The following is a 12757-nucleotide window of genomic DNA, read 5'->3' as shown; positions in this document are numbered from 1 at the left end:
TGAGTTTCACAAGTGCTAAATACAACCACTAAACCTAAGAGGTTTATGCAGCCTGAGCTAAGTGAGCAATCTGGTCATTCGTCAGTGGAAAACAGCTGCTCCGAGGATTGGGCTGGAGGGAGAGTCAACCTGGGTCCGGGGAAAGGATCAGAGTCACTGAAAATAGAGTATAGACGTTCAGGTAGGGTTCGGGAGGAATATGGGCAAGCTGTGTGTTCTGAATCTTCCTGAGTACTGCTTACTTGCCGCGGGTGGTCTGTAGTGGCGTGGAGGGGTTAGTGGTCCGGGTGAGTGGTCCAAAATTCCTGGCGTTGAGGCAGGGAGGCAGGCAGGTGAACAACCCGTGGGACTGGCAAGTGGTCCAGCGTCCAGATGAGAGCTCTTCGGCAGAGATTTGCGTCTGGCAACTTGATGCGTGGAAGGGCTCGCTGAGAATCTGGCAAAGAAAGGTTGAGTGCGCTGGCCTTATGAGTCCCCAGCTTAATCACCCACAGGTGTGAGCAATCAGCAGAAAACAGAGGCCCCTCCCAGGGTTGGAGATGCCGGCTCGGAGGGAGACACACTAGCACACACCCGGACCATGACAAAATATGTTTTATATTTCAGAATAGCCCCCCTTTGCTTTGTTGACAGTGCTGCAAATCCTTGGTATTCTGTCAGTGAGCTTCATGATGTAGTAATCTGACATGTTTTCACTTTACAGGTATGGTTGGTCAAGGTTCAATTATGGAATTTCTTATCTTCTTAATGGGGTTGGGACCATCAGCTGTGTTGTGCAGAAGAGGAGACTGTGTGAATCAGGCCTTTATGGTCAAATAGCTGCTAAGAAACCACAACTAAGGAAAAGCAACAAGCAGAAGAGATTTGTTTGGGCCAAGGAACACAAGGAATGGACATTAAACCAGTCTAAATCTGTAGCTTGTTTGAGTTTGAGATCTTTGGTTCCACCTGCCATGTGTTTGTGCGACACAGAAAAAGTGAACAGATGGTCTCTACATGCATGGTTCCCACCATGAAGCATGGATGAGGAGGTGTGATAGTGTTGGGGTGCTTTGCTGGTGACACTGTTGGAAATTTATTCAAAACTGAAAATACACTGAACCAGCATGGCTAACACAGCATCCTGCAGCGTCATACATCCCATCCGGTTTGAGTTTAGCTGGACCGTCATTTATTTTTCAACAGAACAATGACCCCAAACACACCTCCAGGCTGTGTGAGGGCTAACTGACCAAAAAGATGGAGTGCTGCGCCTCTAGTCACCTGACGTAAGCCCAATGGAGATGTTTTGGGATGAGGTGGACCGCAGAGTGCTCAGCATCTCTGGGAAGTCCTTCAAGACTGTTGGAAAACCATTTCAGGTGACGACCTGATGAAGCTCAGTGAGAGAATGCCAAGAGTCTGCAAATGAGTAATCAAAGCGAATGGTGACTATTTTATGGAATCTAAAATATAAAACATGTTTTAAGTTATTTCACACTTTTTTGTTTACTACATAATTCCTTGTGTTCATTCATAGTTTTGATGCCTTCAGTGAGAATCCAAAAAACACATGAAAATAAATAAAAACATGAAATGAGAAGGTGTGTCCAAACTTTTGACTGGTAGTGTGTGCGCCCTCACAGGAAACAGTAATCATTTTCAACGTTTTTCCCCCCAGTCTGCTTCCAAGGCCTGTCACTCTGGTGAAACTGCACTCACTAAAGCTGCAAATGTCTTATCTTACCTGCTGGATATCAGCGTGTTTTTGACAGCTTATGCAGCACAGAGACCAGTGTACATTAACTCTTGGCAGCTAAAAACTGCGGTGTTAAATTTGGAATAACCTTTGTGTTTGTTCGACTGCTTTGATGCTTCCTCTCTTCCTCTCAGGTCTCTCTGTTCCGGATCATCAACCATCCTGGGACCTCTCTCTCCCCCTTGGCTGTCAGTTACTGATGTTCGGATCTGGAGCTTTGTCCTCCAGCTTCTCTTATCTCCCTCTCTCCTCTGTATTTATGCTGTCCTTTTTGTGTCCCTTCTCTAGGTTTGTTTACACGTCGAGGCAACTGAATGTTGTTTTGTGTATTTTTTCCAGGTTGGATGTCGACGAGGTCATGGAGGGGGAGCTTGAACTAGATGAAGTAGATGGTGTCAGAGATATGCTGACAACAAAGGCCGTACCATTTACCTAAGATCGTTTTTTTAGTCGAACTATTCAGTGGCCCCCCGTGCCCTGTGTGTGGCAGCCCTACCTCCAAGAGGATAGAAATGTCTCATCATTGGATTAATATGACCACTCAGAACAAGCTTGTATTGATTTCTGGTAACCTTCCCCTCTTAAAGGACAAGTGGACTCAAAGATATCAGTCAGAGGTAAAGGTTTTGTCATTTTTCTTACATTTAATTAACCATAAATAAAACTCCAGTGTGATTTGCCTTGATATCAAAAACTGATATTTCAGATTTACAATAAGCTGTATATATGAGGAAAGACTCTAAATGCAATGCAAGTAATTTGATATATTGTCCACATTTTTAAGCATCAACTTTACAGTCTGCCTCTGTAAAATAAGGTTATATTCCAGAGATAAACTTTGATCATATATCTATGAATTGCTTTCATGCTGACTTTCCTTGCTTTTATATGACTTCATATAAATGCACAAACATAGATAAATGTTCTTCATTACAGGTCAAAGGGACCTCTTCTGTAAACAATAGAAGTAATTCGAAATATGAGCTCAATTAACCCATTTTGTTTGGGTTGATCCTGAATACTAAAATACAGTGAAGAACTTGTTTTATCTTTTTCCGTTATTATTTTTTGGTGCAAACTGAGTGCTAATTTAATTTACAGCATAGCACCAGTTCTCTTCCTCTATCTCAAAATGGCCACAGTTGCTTGGTGTTTAAAATAGAAATATTAAGTGATGAGTGTAAAACTTAATATGGAAAAGTTGTAATTACTAGAATTTTATCTACAGCCTTACACTGCAAAAGTGCAATGCCATTTACTGTTAATTCTGTTATGTACTACTCGTAAAAAAAAGCAAATTCTAGTACTTTCTGCACAAGCTTCTCCTTTAGTGTTTTTGTGTAAAAAGCAGATTTTTTTCAACAAGTAATTTTTCCTAAAACATAAACTGCACGACAGAGTTGATTAAATTTTATGTGAAAGCTCAGTTATATGGTAGAAGGTAGAATCAACATACTTTTTTTACTTTCTAAATAAAGCAATTTTGAGCAGTTCTTGCAGTTAGTGCACCTTAGCTAAGTCTCTAAAGGTTTGATCTTGATGTGGATGCCATTGAGTGAGCGGAGAACCAGTCGGGGGATGATCTTGGGTTTCATAGTGGGCTCCGCTATGAGCTGGTATCGCTTCAGTGTCAGAGCTGTCACCACTTTCATCTCATTCATAGCAAAGTTCTGACCGATGCAGTTTCTGCAAAACACATAAAATGTAAGAAATACACAAATACCTGAAAAACAATTAAAATAATTTGATCCTTCTGAGATTTGGACATGCAGAAAATGGACAGGAGGGATAAATATATTATGTTATCTTTTAACATTCAGGTCCAAAGGTGCTTGTATTTTAAATGAGATCAATCTTAGATTACAGTGAGTTCCCCCTTTCCCCTACTTGCTCTAGCCCAGTGGTTCCCAAAGGGGGCGGCACGGTATGAAAAAAACAAAACAAAGAATGCTTGGACACTGCTAGCATAATGGACAGGTTTTTGACAGGGCTCCCACACAAATGCAAAGCAGAGGATGAAGCATCGCCAAATATGGTTCCAAACCAACTTCCTTCCAAGCCAAAGACTAGAACATGGTAAATGGTAAATGGTAAATAGACTGGTTCTTATATAGCTTATATAGCGCTTTTCTACTCTATCTGAGCACCCAAAGCACTTTATACAACTCGTTCATTCACCCAATCACACACAAGCACTGTTCTAAGTTTTTCGTGCTATCTAACTAACATTCATACATACACATTCACACTCGGATGGATGCATCGGGGAGCAACCTGGGGTTAGTATCTTGCCCAAGGATATTTGGGTAAAACAATGGGGGGCCTAGCAACAAAAGTTTGGGAACCACTGCTCTAGCCCATCATAAAACCAGTTTGCTGATGGAAATGGGGTCAAGTTACACATTCACATACTTGAGACTACTGCAAGCAGTCTCTATACAGTGATATAGTTTCAGGTGAGGACAAACCTTGGCCCAGCTGAGAAGGGCACAAACGCATGAGGGGATCTCTTGGCAATGTTCTCTGGTAGGAAACGCAGAGGGTCAAAGACCTAATGTAATACAGGGCAAAGAAAGAGAGCAGTGTTATGTGTATTACTTATTTTCTGAACCTCATCGCCCTTATCACTTGCGCAGAGAAAACTGCATTCTGACACATAATAAAGTAAGTCATTAAACCAGCTTGAATCTGTCCTGAGGTCCACTTTGGCACCAGGGACCTACCCAACTCAGCAAATACAGCACCAGTAATTAATTTAATGCACCAATTTCATGATTGCTTCTTCAGTTATTTGGTATATTGTATGCAGCCTTATGGGCAGAGTGCTGAAAACGTCACAATTTTATTTCGTCATAGATTCCATTGATGATGTATTCCATGTAGTAAGTTGTGCTGGGAATAAAATTGTCTTTACTTACATTAGGGTTTTCCCAGACAGATGCATTCCTGTGAATTCCAAATACACCTATTCCAACAACAGAACCTATATTTGAAAGAAATGTGTACTTGGCTTATTATTATTAAAAGATTATAGGGTGTGTGTAGCTGAACATTATCTTTCAAACAAAACAAGCATACACCATATCGAAAAATTTATTGTGACACAACTCATAATTCAAATGTAGGGGTTTTAAGTCCAGTTGGCACAGATACATAAAATCAAGCAGCTAGCCATGCAGCGTGATCAAGTGTAAGTGGTATTATTGCACATTGGAAGTGTTTAAGAACTATAGCAACTCAGCCATGAAGTGCCAGACCATGTAAAGTTGCAGAGTGAGTGTAGAAAAGTCCGTGTTAGCGTGAACTACATTACCCAGCAGCTTTGCAGTCATGGGATTCATGGGACTCCTGAGCTAGATAGCCTGACTTAGTTCATGGGCTGATGAGAGACGAGGGGAGAGCTGCTGGGAAGAAAAGCAAATAGCCCCCACTCACGTTTATGTGACACACACCATTTACAACAAGTAAATGGTGTGTGTCACATAAACGTGAGTTTACATTTCATTTTTAAGATACTTTACCCTGTGTGTATTGGTTCTAGCTACCTTTGGCATATGTGCTAGTTATAGATAACTATGGTGGCCCAGCTATTGGATAGTTTCTGGCCTTGCTCCAGTTTTATTTGTTCCATTTACCAATTAATGTGACGTTGTACGCTGTAACATGGGTGTATTACGTAGTTGTAGAGGGCTGGCTGCTGAACAACTGCCTCTAAATATTTCATCTCTTGTGTTAGAGTGCCATCTTGTGGCCCATTTTGGGTAGTGTTTTAATAAATGGGATCGCTCTTAAGAAGCGGTATCAGGTTGATGCACCGCCTTAGCAGATTTGTTGTGGAGGAATTTGTGGCCAGCTTTATTACCCTTTAATCTTAATTCATGTTCTAAAGTATTTCCTGTCCTTGATTGCAGAAACCACACCATATCACCCCTCCACATCCTCCTACACCATGTCATATCTCCTTGTACCATCAGTCTGAGTGTAAAAAAACTCCACCTCTTACAATCTACTCCCTGGATGTCAGCCTCTCCTTCTGACCAAGGATAACTATTGTAGCAAAAACCAACATTAGTTTGATGTGCACCATTCTGTACAGTGAGGTTGCAGAGTGCATAAAATCTCCAACGCTCTGCTGACTCAGTAACTGCAGAGCTCCAAACCTCCTCTGGCATCAACATCAGCACAAAAACTGTGTGCCTGGAGCTTCATGGCTCTTGGGTTCCCATGGCTGAGCAGTTCCAGTGAGTGTAATGTGTAGGCGGCGGTGTACTTTATGCCCATATAATTTAAATACTCCCATTTGGAAGAACGCCGCACTGACAAAGCAATTACACCACACGTTTTAGTGATCTATACTAGCTTATAAAAAAGATACTGTATGTGACAATACAATCAAATAATACCAGTGTGCCCTTTTAGAATAATAAATTAATAAGTACTAAGTCAATATAGGTCCTTTATTGAATTGTCAAGAAAAGTAATTTATGTATGTAAAGACAAACAACGCCGGTTAAGAGTTTGTGTTTACCATGTGGCATGAAATGATTCCAAAAGCATTATTAAGTGAAGACATTTAATGTTTACTCTTTGATAATAACAACAGAGTAAAATCACTGACCTGCAGGCACTGTTCTCCCATCACAAAAGGTTACAGTTTTGGTGGTTTTTCTGGCAATTCCTGGTACAGGGGGGTAAAGGCGGAGAGCTTCTTTTATGCACATTGTAGTGTATGGGATTTTACTGAGATCCTCCCTTAAAATGAGACAGACATGCAATGTTAGTGAAGTCAACTAATAAGAAACACATCTTGTTTATATGTCTCCTAATAAAGTTTTGGTACCACAGAATGGCACCAACTTGTTTCCCTATTGCAATGTTGTCCTTTCATAAGCCTACCACTCCATGGTTTCCTTGTCATGCAAGGCCTCCATAATCTCCTTCCTGCAAATCTTCTGATGTTCTGGGTTGCAGGCCAGACAGTAGAGGATGAAAGACAGGCCACTGGCTGTGGTGTCATGGCCCTCAAACATGAAGGTGTCCACTTCTGCCCGCATATCTTCATCTGACAGACCCTGCTGGTTCTCATCCTGGCGTTGAAATAAAGGATATTTACAGTTGACAAAAGACAGCCTGGACTGCACTATACTCTAACTGGGCTTCTCAATAAAAGTGCTTTGTTACTTTTGCTGCTCAGGCTCCATTATCGGTTGATTATATTAATATTATACAGTTATTACACAATTATGTATTGAAGTAATATAAATAAGATTTTTCAATTTGTGTGATTTTCAGTTAAAATGCATAAAAATTAAAAATAAATAAAAATTGGATCATTTTATGTGTTTTAAACTTTTTTGAAATGAAGAGTGAGTCACAGCATGAACCCATGTCATGAAAGCTAAGTCTACTAAGAGAATAAACATGCTAGCTGAGACAGCCCCTACAAGCTGCCTTTTAGAGAAGTTTTTGGAAAAAAAAACTGGACAAAACACTAACCAGTGTTGATCAGTCTCTACACAAAAGAGATTTTGTATTCAGGTTGCTGCTCACGAGAATGAAAAGGCTGATCATCGTCTTTGTGTCAGAGGACATTAACATGCAGCTTGGTAACAGCATGCATCTTTGCTTATTTGCTGCATGCATATGCTATTTCAGCTTTAGGCCAGTACTTCAGATATCTGACACGATCTCAAGTTGGCACTTGCCTCATTTTCTGTATGACCTTTATGCAGGAAAACACCAGTTTGTGACTTGCCTATACATTAAGCAAATCCTACAATGGGAAATGTGTTGAAGTAAGAGGCTGAAACTGATGACACATAACATACTCTTGCAAAGAGAAGGATGTCCAGAAAGTCCAAATATCTCTTTGCCTGTATTTGTCCAAGCTCCTTCTCTTCCTTTAGTGCTTCTCTCCTCTTTCTTATAACTTCCTCTTTAGAAAAGAATATAAAATGTAAGCATTTGTAGATCTGATACTGATTTTTGACAACGGTTCAGATGAATCAAAGCAAAGCTTACCTGTATGACTGAGGGCCACCTGACGTGCTTTTCTGTATCTGAAACCATGTGGGCTAAGGTGGAAAATGAGGTCACTGTGGTACGGAAACATTCTGAGCCGAAGGTCAATTAGAAAACTGAGGTCATAAACTGCTTTGATGTATGCATTTGTTCCACTGAAATGACAAAGGAGGCAAACATTAAATGCAGATTTACAACAACCAAAGACTCAACATAAAACTGACACTGTAAATGACTCTTTAAAAAGATTCATCTGGGCTCACCCCTCTGTCTGACAGTTGCTGTAGCAGCTGAAGGCACACTTCATAATGCTGTCCAGTGTCATGAGGCTCACGTGTTTAAACAATTCAAAAGGCTCATTTGTGCTTGCATAACTTTCCCACTTATCCTGCCAACAATGAGAGAACAGATGTGTCAGAAGAAAATTGTACATAGCATGATCAGCTACATGAAATGTGTTTTTTATTGATCACTAAGCAATCCACATGTCTACGTGACTTTTTACATGAACTCTTGTGTGATAAACTTATTTAGCAACTAACAGCTTCCTCTTTTCTAAGAACATACAGACTTAGAAAAGGGGAACCTCAGCTATAAGTTCTTGGAATAACTTTGTTACCTTTGTACACACACAAGCTTGTATAAACAAAGAACGCAGACAGTGACAAAGCGCGAGTCCGTGAGTGCCTCTTGCGAGTACGAGCGCTCTGTGACCGTCCTCGCGAGTAAAGACAACTGCAGTGTTTGTGTTTTCTAACTCAGGCGTTAGGGGTGGGGTTTGATTATCGATTTATTGATTAAAATCAATTCTAGCTTGGATAACGTGATATCGATTCATTAAAATCCTGAATCGATTTTTAAATATAATTTATTTTGCCCTCAGGTTAAACCTCACAAAATTTCAACGACCACCAAACAGCTAAAACAGTAAAGGAGAGCAGGAACACGGATTCTGCACAAAGACGTAAACACAAAGCGCGGACCTGCAGCTGTCAGAATCAGTGAGATGTCACCTTTCTCACCCGACGGCACGGACAGCTCACTGATTGCTCTCTCTCTCTCTCTCTGTACTTCAAGAACAGTTTCCCGTTTAAAAATCTCTGTTTTCTGCATTATTCGCTTGCTTATTACGCACAAGTCTACCGTTGTTTACAGCGCTGTGGGCCGCTGTTTTTTTCCCTTTACTTACTTCCAAAAAGAAAGTCTCATTTCTATGGAAGCCCGTTTCCGCCACTAAAAAAAAAAAAAAGGATCCATAACTCAAAATTTCGAGTTATTTTCTCGAAATTCCGAGTTATTTTCTTGAAATTTCGACATATTAACTTGAAATTTTGATTTATTAACTCAAAATTTTGAGAAAAGCAACTCGAAATTTCAAGTTAGCGCTGCCAATCAGTAATCTACGTGAATGATGTCATTTCCTTGTTACCCGGAAGCTGAAGCCCTCAGCTACAAATGCTACAGCTAAGCTACCGGTATTACATCCAGTCGTGAATGCACAGATTGCTGAGTGTTTTCAGCCTGGCTTCACAAATGATGAAATCCCTGTTATTAGCTGAATCACATGGTGTTACTATCAGCAAACGTACTCGCGAAAGCGCCAATTTGTTGGGATCCGTTTTTGAGTGCGCGTTCCTCTGCGCCATATGCTTCTGGGTAACAAGAAAGCGACCTCATTCACGTATATTTTTGATTGGCAGAGCTAACTCGAAATTTTGAGAAAAGTAACTCGAAATTTCGAGTTACTTTTCTCAAAATTTCGAGTTAATAAGTCAAAAGTTCGAGTTAATAAGTCGAAATTTTGAGAAAATAACTCGAAATTTCGAGTTATGGATACTAGCTTTTTTGTTTTTATTTAGTGGCGGAAACGGGCTTCCATACATTTCTGCTGCTCAATAGGCTACTGAACAAATTTAAACTTTTTAAAATTATGCAAAATTGCAAAACGCTTAGCTGTGTCTCTAAAACCTCTGTAACTTTGCTCTGCTTCACTTCAGCAGCATCAGGTAATGTTCATATGTTGATTAATGGTTTTCTTTTGTTTTTGATCTACGGCAGAATATTTTTAAGATCATCTGCTATAAAATCCCAGGCCAGGAAAATCTCCTTAATGTTTTTATCCTCAGTTACTTTGACATAAAGGCATCTGCTGTGATGCTTACACCTTGGATAAAGTCTCACAAGTGTCAGCTGTGTTTTTATAGACAAAAAATATGGAAATGTACTGATCCATGATCAGAATTATAATATTTCTGACTGTCTGAGTCAAAATTTCCCCGATTCGAATCGAATCGAATCAAATGAAATCGTGGATCGAATCGATTCGGGACCTTGTGAATCGGAATTGAATCGATTCTAGAGATCAGTGACGATACCCAGCCCTATCAGGCGTCACAGCTGAAGAACTGTGGGGTGATTCTTAGAAATCCCCTGTCATTTAAATTGGTCCTTCGAGCCAGATAGATGAGTTGCTGGCTGTGTCGTAAGTACCCATCCTAATGTGTACCTCATGCATCCTGTTCTACGACCCTGAAGCCATCCTTCATGTGTTTCTTCAGTTTTTTCATATCTGTCTCTTTCAACTTGAGTCAAAACATGACCTAACTCCCTCCAATCTGTGTTTTCATTTCGTGCTACAGACACGTGTGGTTTTGGCATCCTACTCAGTTCCTGTACTTTTTCTGTTTGTATCACTGAGCACACAGCATTGCCACTTTTAGTTACATAGAGGTGCTGCAATGTAAGCTTCTGTGGGCCTAATCTGTGAATTTGTGTGTCATATGAAGGATCTGGGCCTGGGCTTTGTTTAAATCTTAGGGTGTTGTGATACTCATCAAAAGCAAGTGGTCGGGAGTCTGGTGGCAAATACTTCTCTGCCAACCTCTGTAGAGGCTCTAATGGTGGAAGGTCTAGAGTCCAATAGTAGTGGGGGACTCCTTTTCCCGCACTGCTATAATTAATCTGTCCCTCTTCTTCTACCTCTTCATAGTTTAACATTAATTCTGCGTGCATGCCTTGTGCTCCTGGCACTATGCCAATTTTTAATTTTTCCATGCTGTCTCTCCCTAGGAGGTTGACTGGACAGGATGGATCGTATATACATTGGTTTTTACAGCTCCTGCCACTTTCTCTATGCACTAGCAGTAGCCCTTCTGTTAGAGATTTTACACTAGTGTGACCTGATGCAGACTTAACTATCAGGGTCTCTTTTGAAAATTTCAGGTTATTAGGTTTTTGATTTAGCACGGTTTTGCATGCACCTGTGTCGCATAACATAGTCATGGGTTGGCCACTTACGTAAATTTTTAGTATGGGTCTCTCTCCTAACAGTGTAACTAGTTCATGCACGTTAAACACTTCTGTATCATCCTGTTTTTCCTCACTTCCTTGCTCTCTGTCTAGTCAATCTTCGTTCCTACCTTCTCTCTTAGAAATCCCCTGTCAAGATGTGATCTCTCTGCAGGATACAGACACTGCTCCTGCTTTACTTCTATGATATTTACTGACACGTGCTGACCAACACATCATGACTTTGATTTTATTTATCAATTATGCAACTAAATTGTCTTCAACGTACCAACATAGTCTCAGCAGACTCTGACATCAATTTTATGTATGGTTTCAAAACATCATAATGGAAACCTGGTGTTAAGAGCCTTCTTTGACGGAACCACTTCTGACCTTCTGACACCAACAACCCATTTCCTGAAGAACATTTGCACGAGTGAGGAAAGCAGCAAAACAAACAACTCTGCACTTAAAAAAATGCTGTAGGAGGGAGAAAAATGAGCCTTACCAATCCAACCCTCCACAAAACGGTAGGCAAAATCATCTTTTGGCTCTGTTAGGAAACAAAACAAATAAAAATGGTGTTAGGGACTTTTAACTTTACTACACAGTTATAAATGTGCATCAACACAACAACTACCTAAAACATTTCTCACACCTGATGATGTCAGGATAGTTTTTGCATAATCTGGATGCTGAATAATGATGATACTGACAAAGGGGCCAAACCAGATTGGGAAAACATATGAGTACTCCTGTCCCCATTTCACTACCTTGTCCATATCGGTCCCATCTTGTTTAAACTGAAAGAGAAAAAGTACAACTGAAACACATCACAGCAGGCAGACTTGACTCGTGTAAATTGGGTTGTTTGTCATCTGTGTGTGTCTCTGTTTGCAGAATGGTGTTCTCCAACATGGTGTGGTCAGCTTTACTGGACGGTTACACATGTTACAGCTGCTGCGAGTGTGTTGAGACAGTTACCTCGAGAACATGTCCAAACAGCCAGTGTGGCGGCGGCCCCCAAAACGCTTCGAGGTTTCGCAGTGCTTCCCTTCTTTTCGCAAGTAGAATTGTTAATTTATAAACCACGACAAAAACACAGAGCACAGCAAAGACGTAATGCATGTGAGGCCAGCCCAGCTGAAACTCCCCGAAAGTTTTAGTTAGTTTCATCTCGCAGGTGCAAGTGTCTTCCGCCTCCGCCTGCAGGAAAACCTCCCCAACAAAGCGCAAAAGGTGATCTGAGCTCACCTTTCTGATAAGAGCTGGAGGAAAAGCGATGTTTTCAGTGCTGTCTCCGGTAGGCGGGGAATCTGACAATCAATAAAACGCTGACTTCATGTCCTGACGGAACTGTTGGCGTTTTGAGCGCAGGAGTGCAACAGCAACATCATTACGGCGGAAAATGAGAACTGGGATGATGAAGATGCTAATATGGGAAGAGTATTGAATTAAAAAGTAGATTATGAAGACATGTGCGGTTAAAAAAATATTTACAAATTCTATCAAAAATAACTTTGTTTGTTAACCGAAAGAATTTCTTCTTATGTAAAGTGAACATCACACGCAAAAATGTAGGTTTTCCTTTTGGCTATTCTGTTTGCCTGTCAAACACTTGTTCCTTCATATAGTTACTAAATACGTTGAGTTTATTTTAAGAAATATTGACACAATCAAATACATTTAATTGATTTTATGATTAAAAAA

The 12757-nt window shown here is 40.5% G+C and overlaps 1 protein-coding gene across 1 annotated transcript; it reads right to left on the bottom strand.

Moving 5' to 3' along the window:
- Window positions 1-2369: 2369 nt before the first annotated feature.
- On the bottom strand, window positions 2370-12400 carry LOC146378034 (cytochrome P450 4B1-like). Its single transcript, XM_084944796.1, has 12 exons — window positions 12032-12400; window positions 11706-11850; window positions 11556-11600; window positions 11337-11464; window positions 8023-8147; window positions 7760-7914; window positions 7567-7673; window positions 6635-6825; window positions 6357-6490; window positions 4657-4721; window positions 4207-4289; window positions 2370-3424 (listed from the first exon to the last, which is right to left on the bottom strand). Exons 1-12 carry the CDS (start codon window positions 12221-12223, stop codon window positions 3253-3255), a joined length of 1542 nt encoding a protein of 513 aa, XP_084800922.1. The 5' UTR covers window positions 12224-12400; the 3' UTR covers window positions 2370-3252.
- Between the last annotated feature and the right edge of the window lie 357 nt (window positions 12401-12757).

This window comes from Perissodus microlepis, chromosome 11 (assembly GCF_051167445.1).
Source record: "Perissodus microlepis isolate ML-2025 ecotype Zambia chromosome 11, ASM5116744v1, whole genome shotgun sequence".
Taxonomy (NCBI): Eukaryota; Metazoa; Chordata; class Actinopteri; order Cichliformes; family Cichlidae; genus Perissodus; species Perissodus microlepis.
Note: the sequence above shows the minus strand (reverse complement) of the source record. Positions and strands in the feature narration are given on the sequence as shown.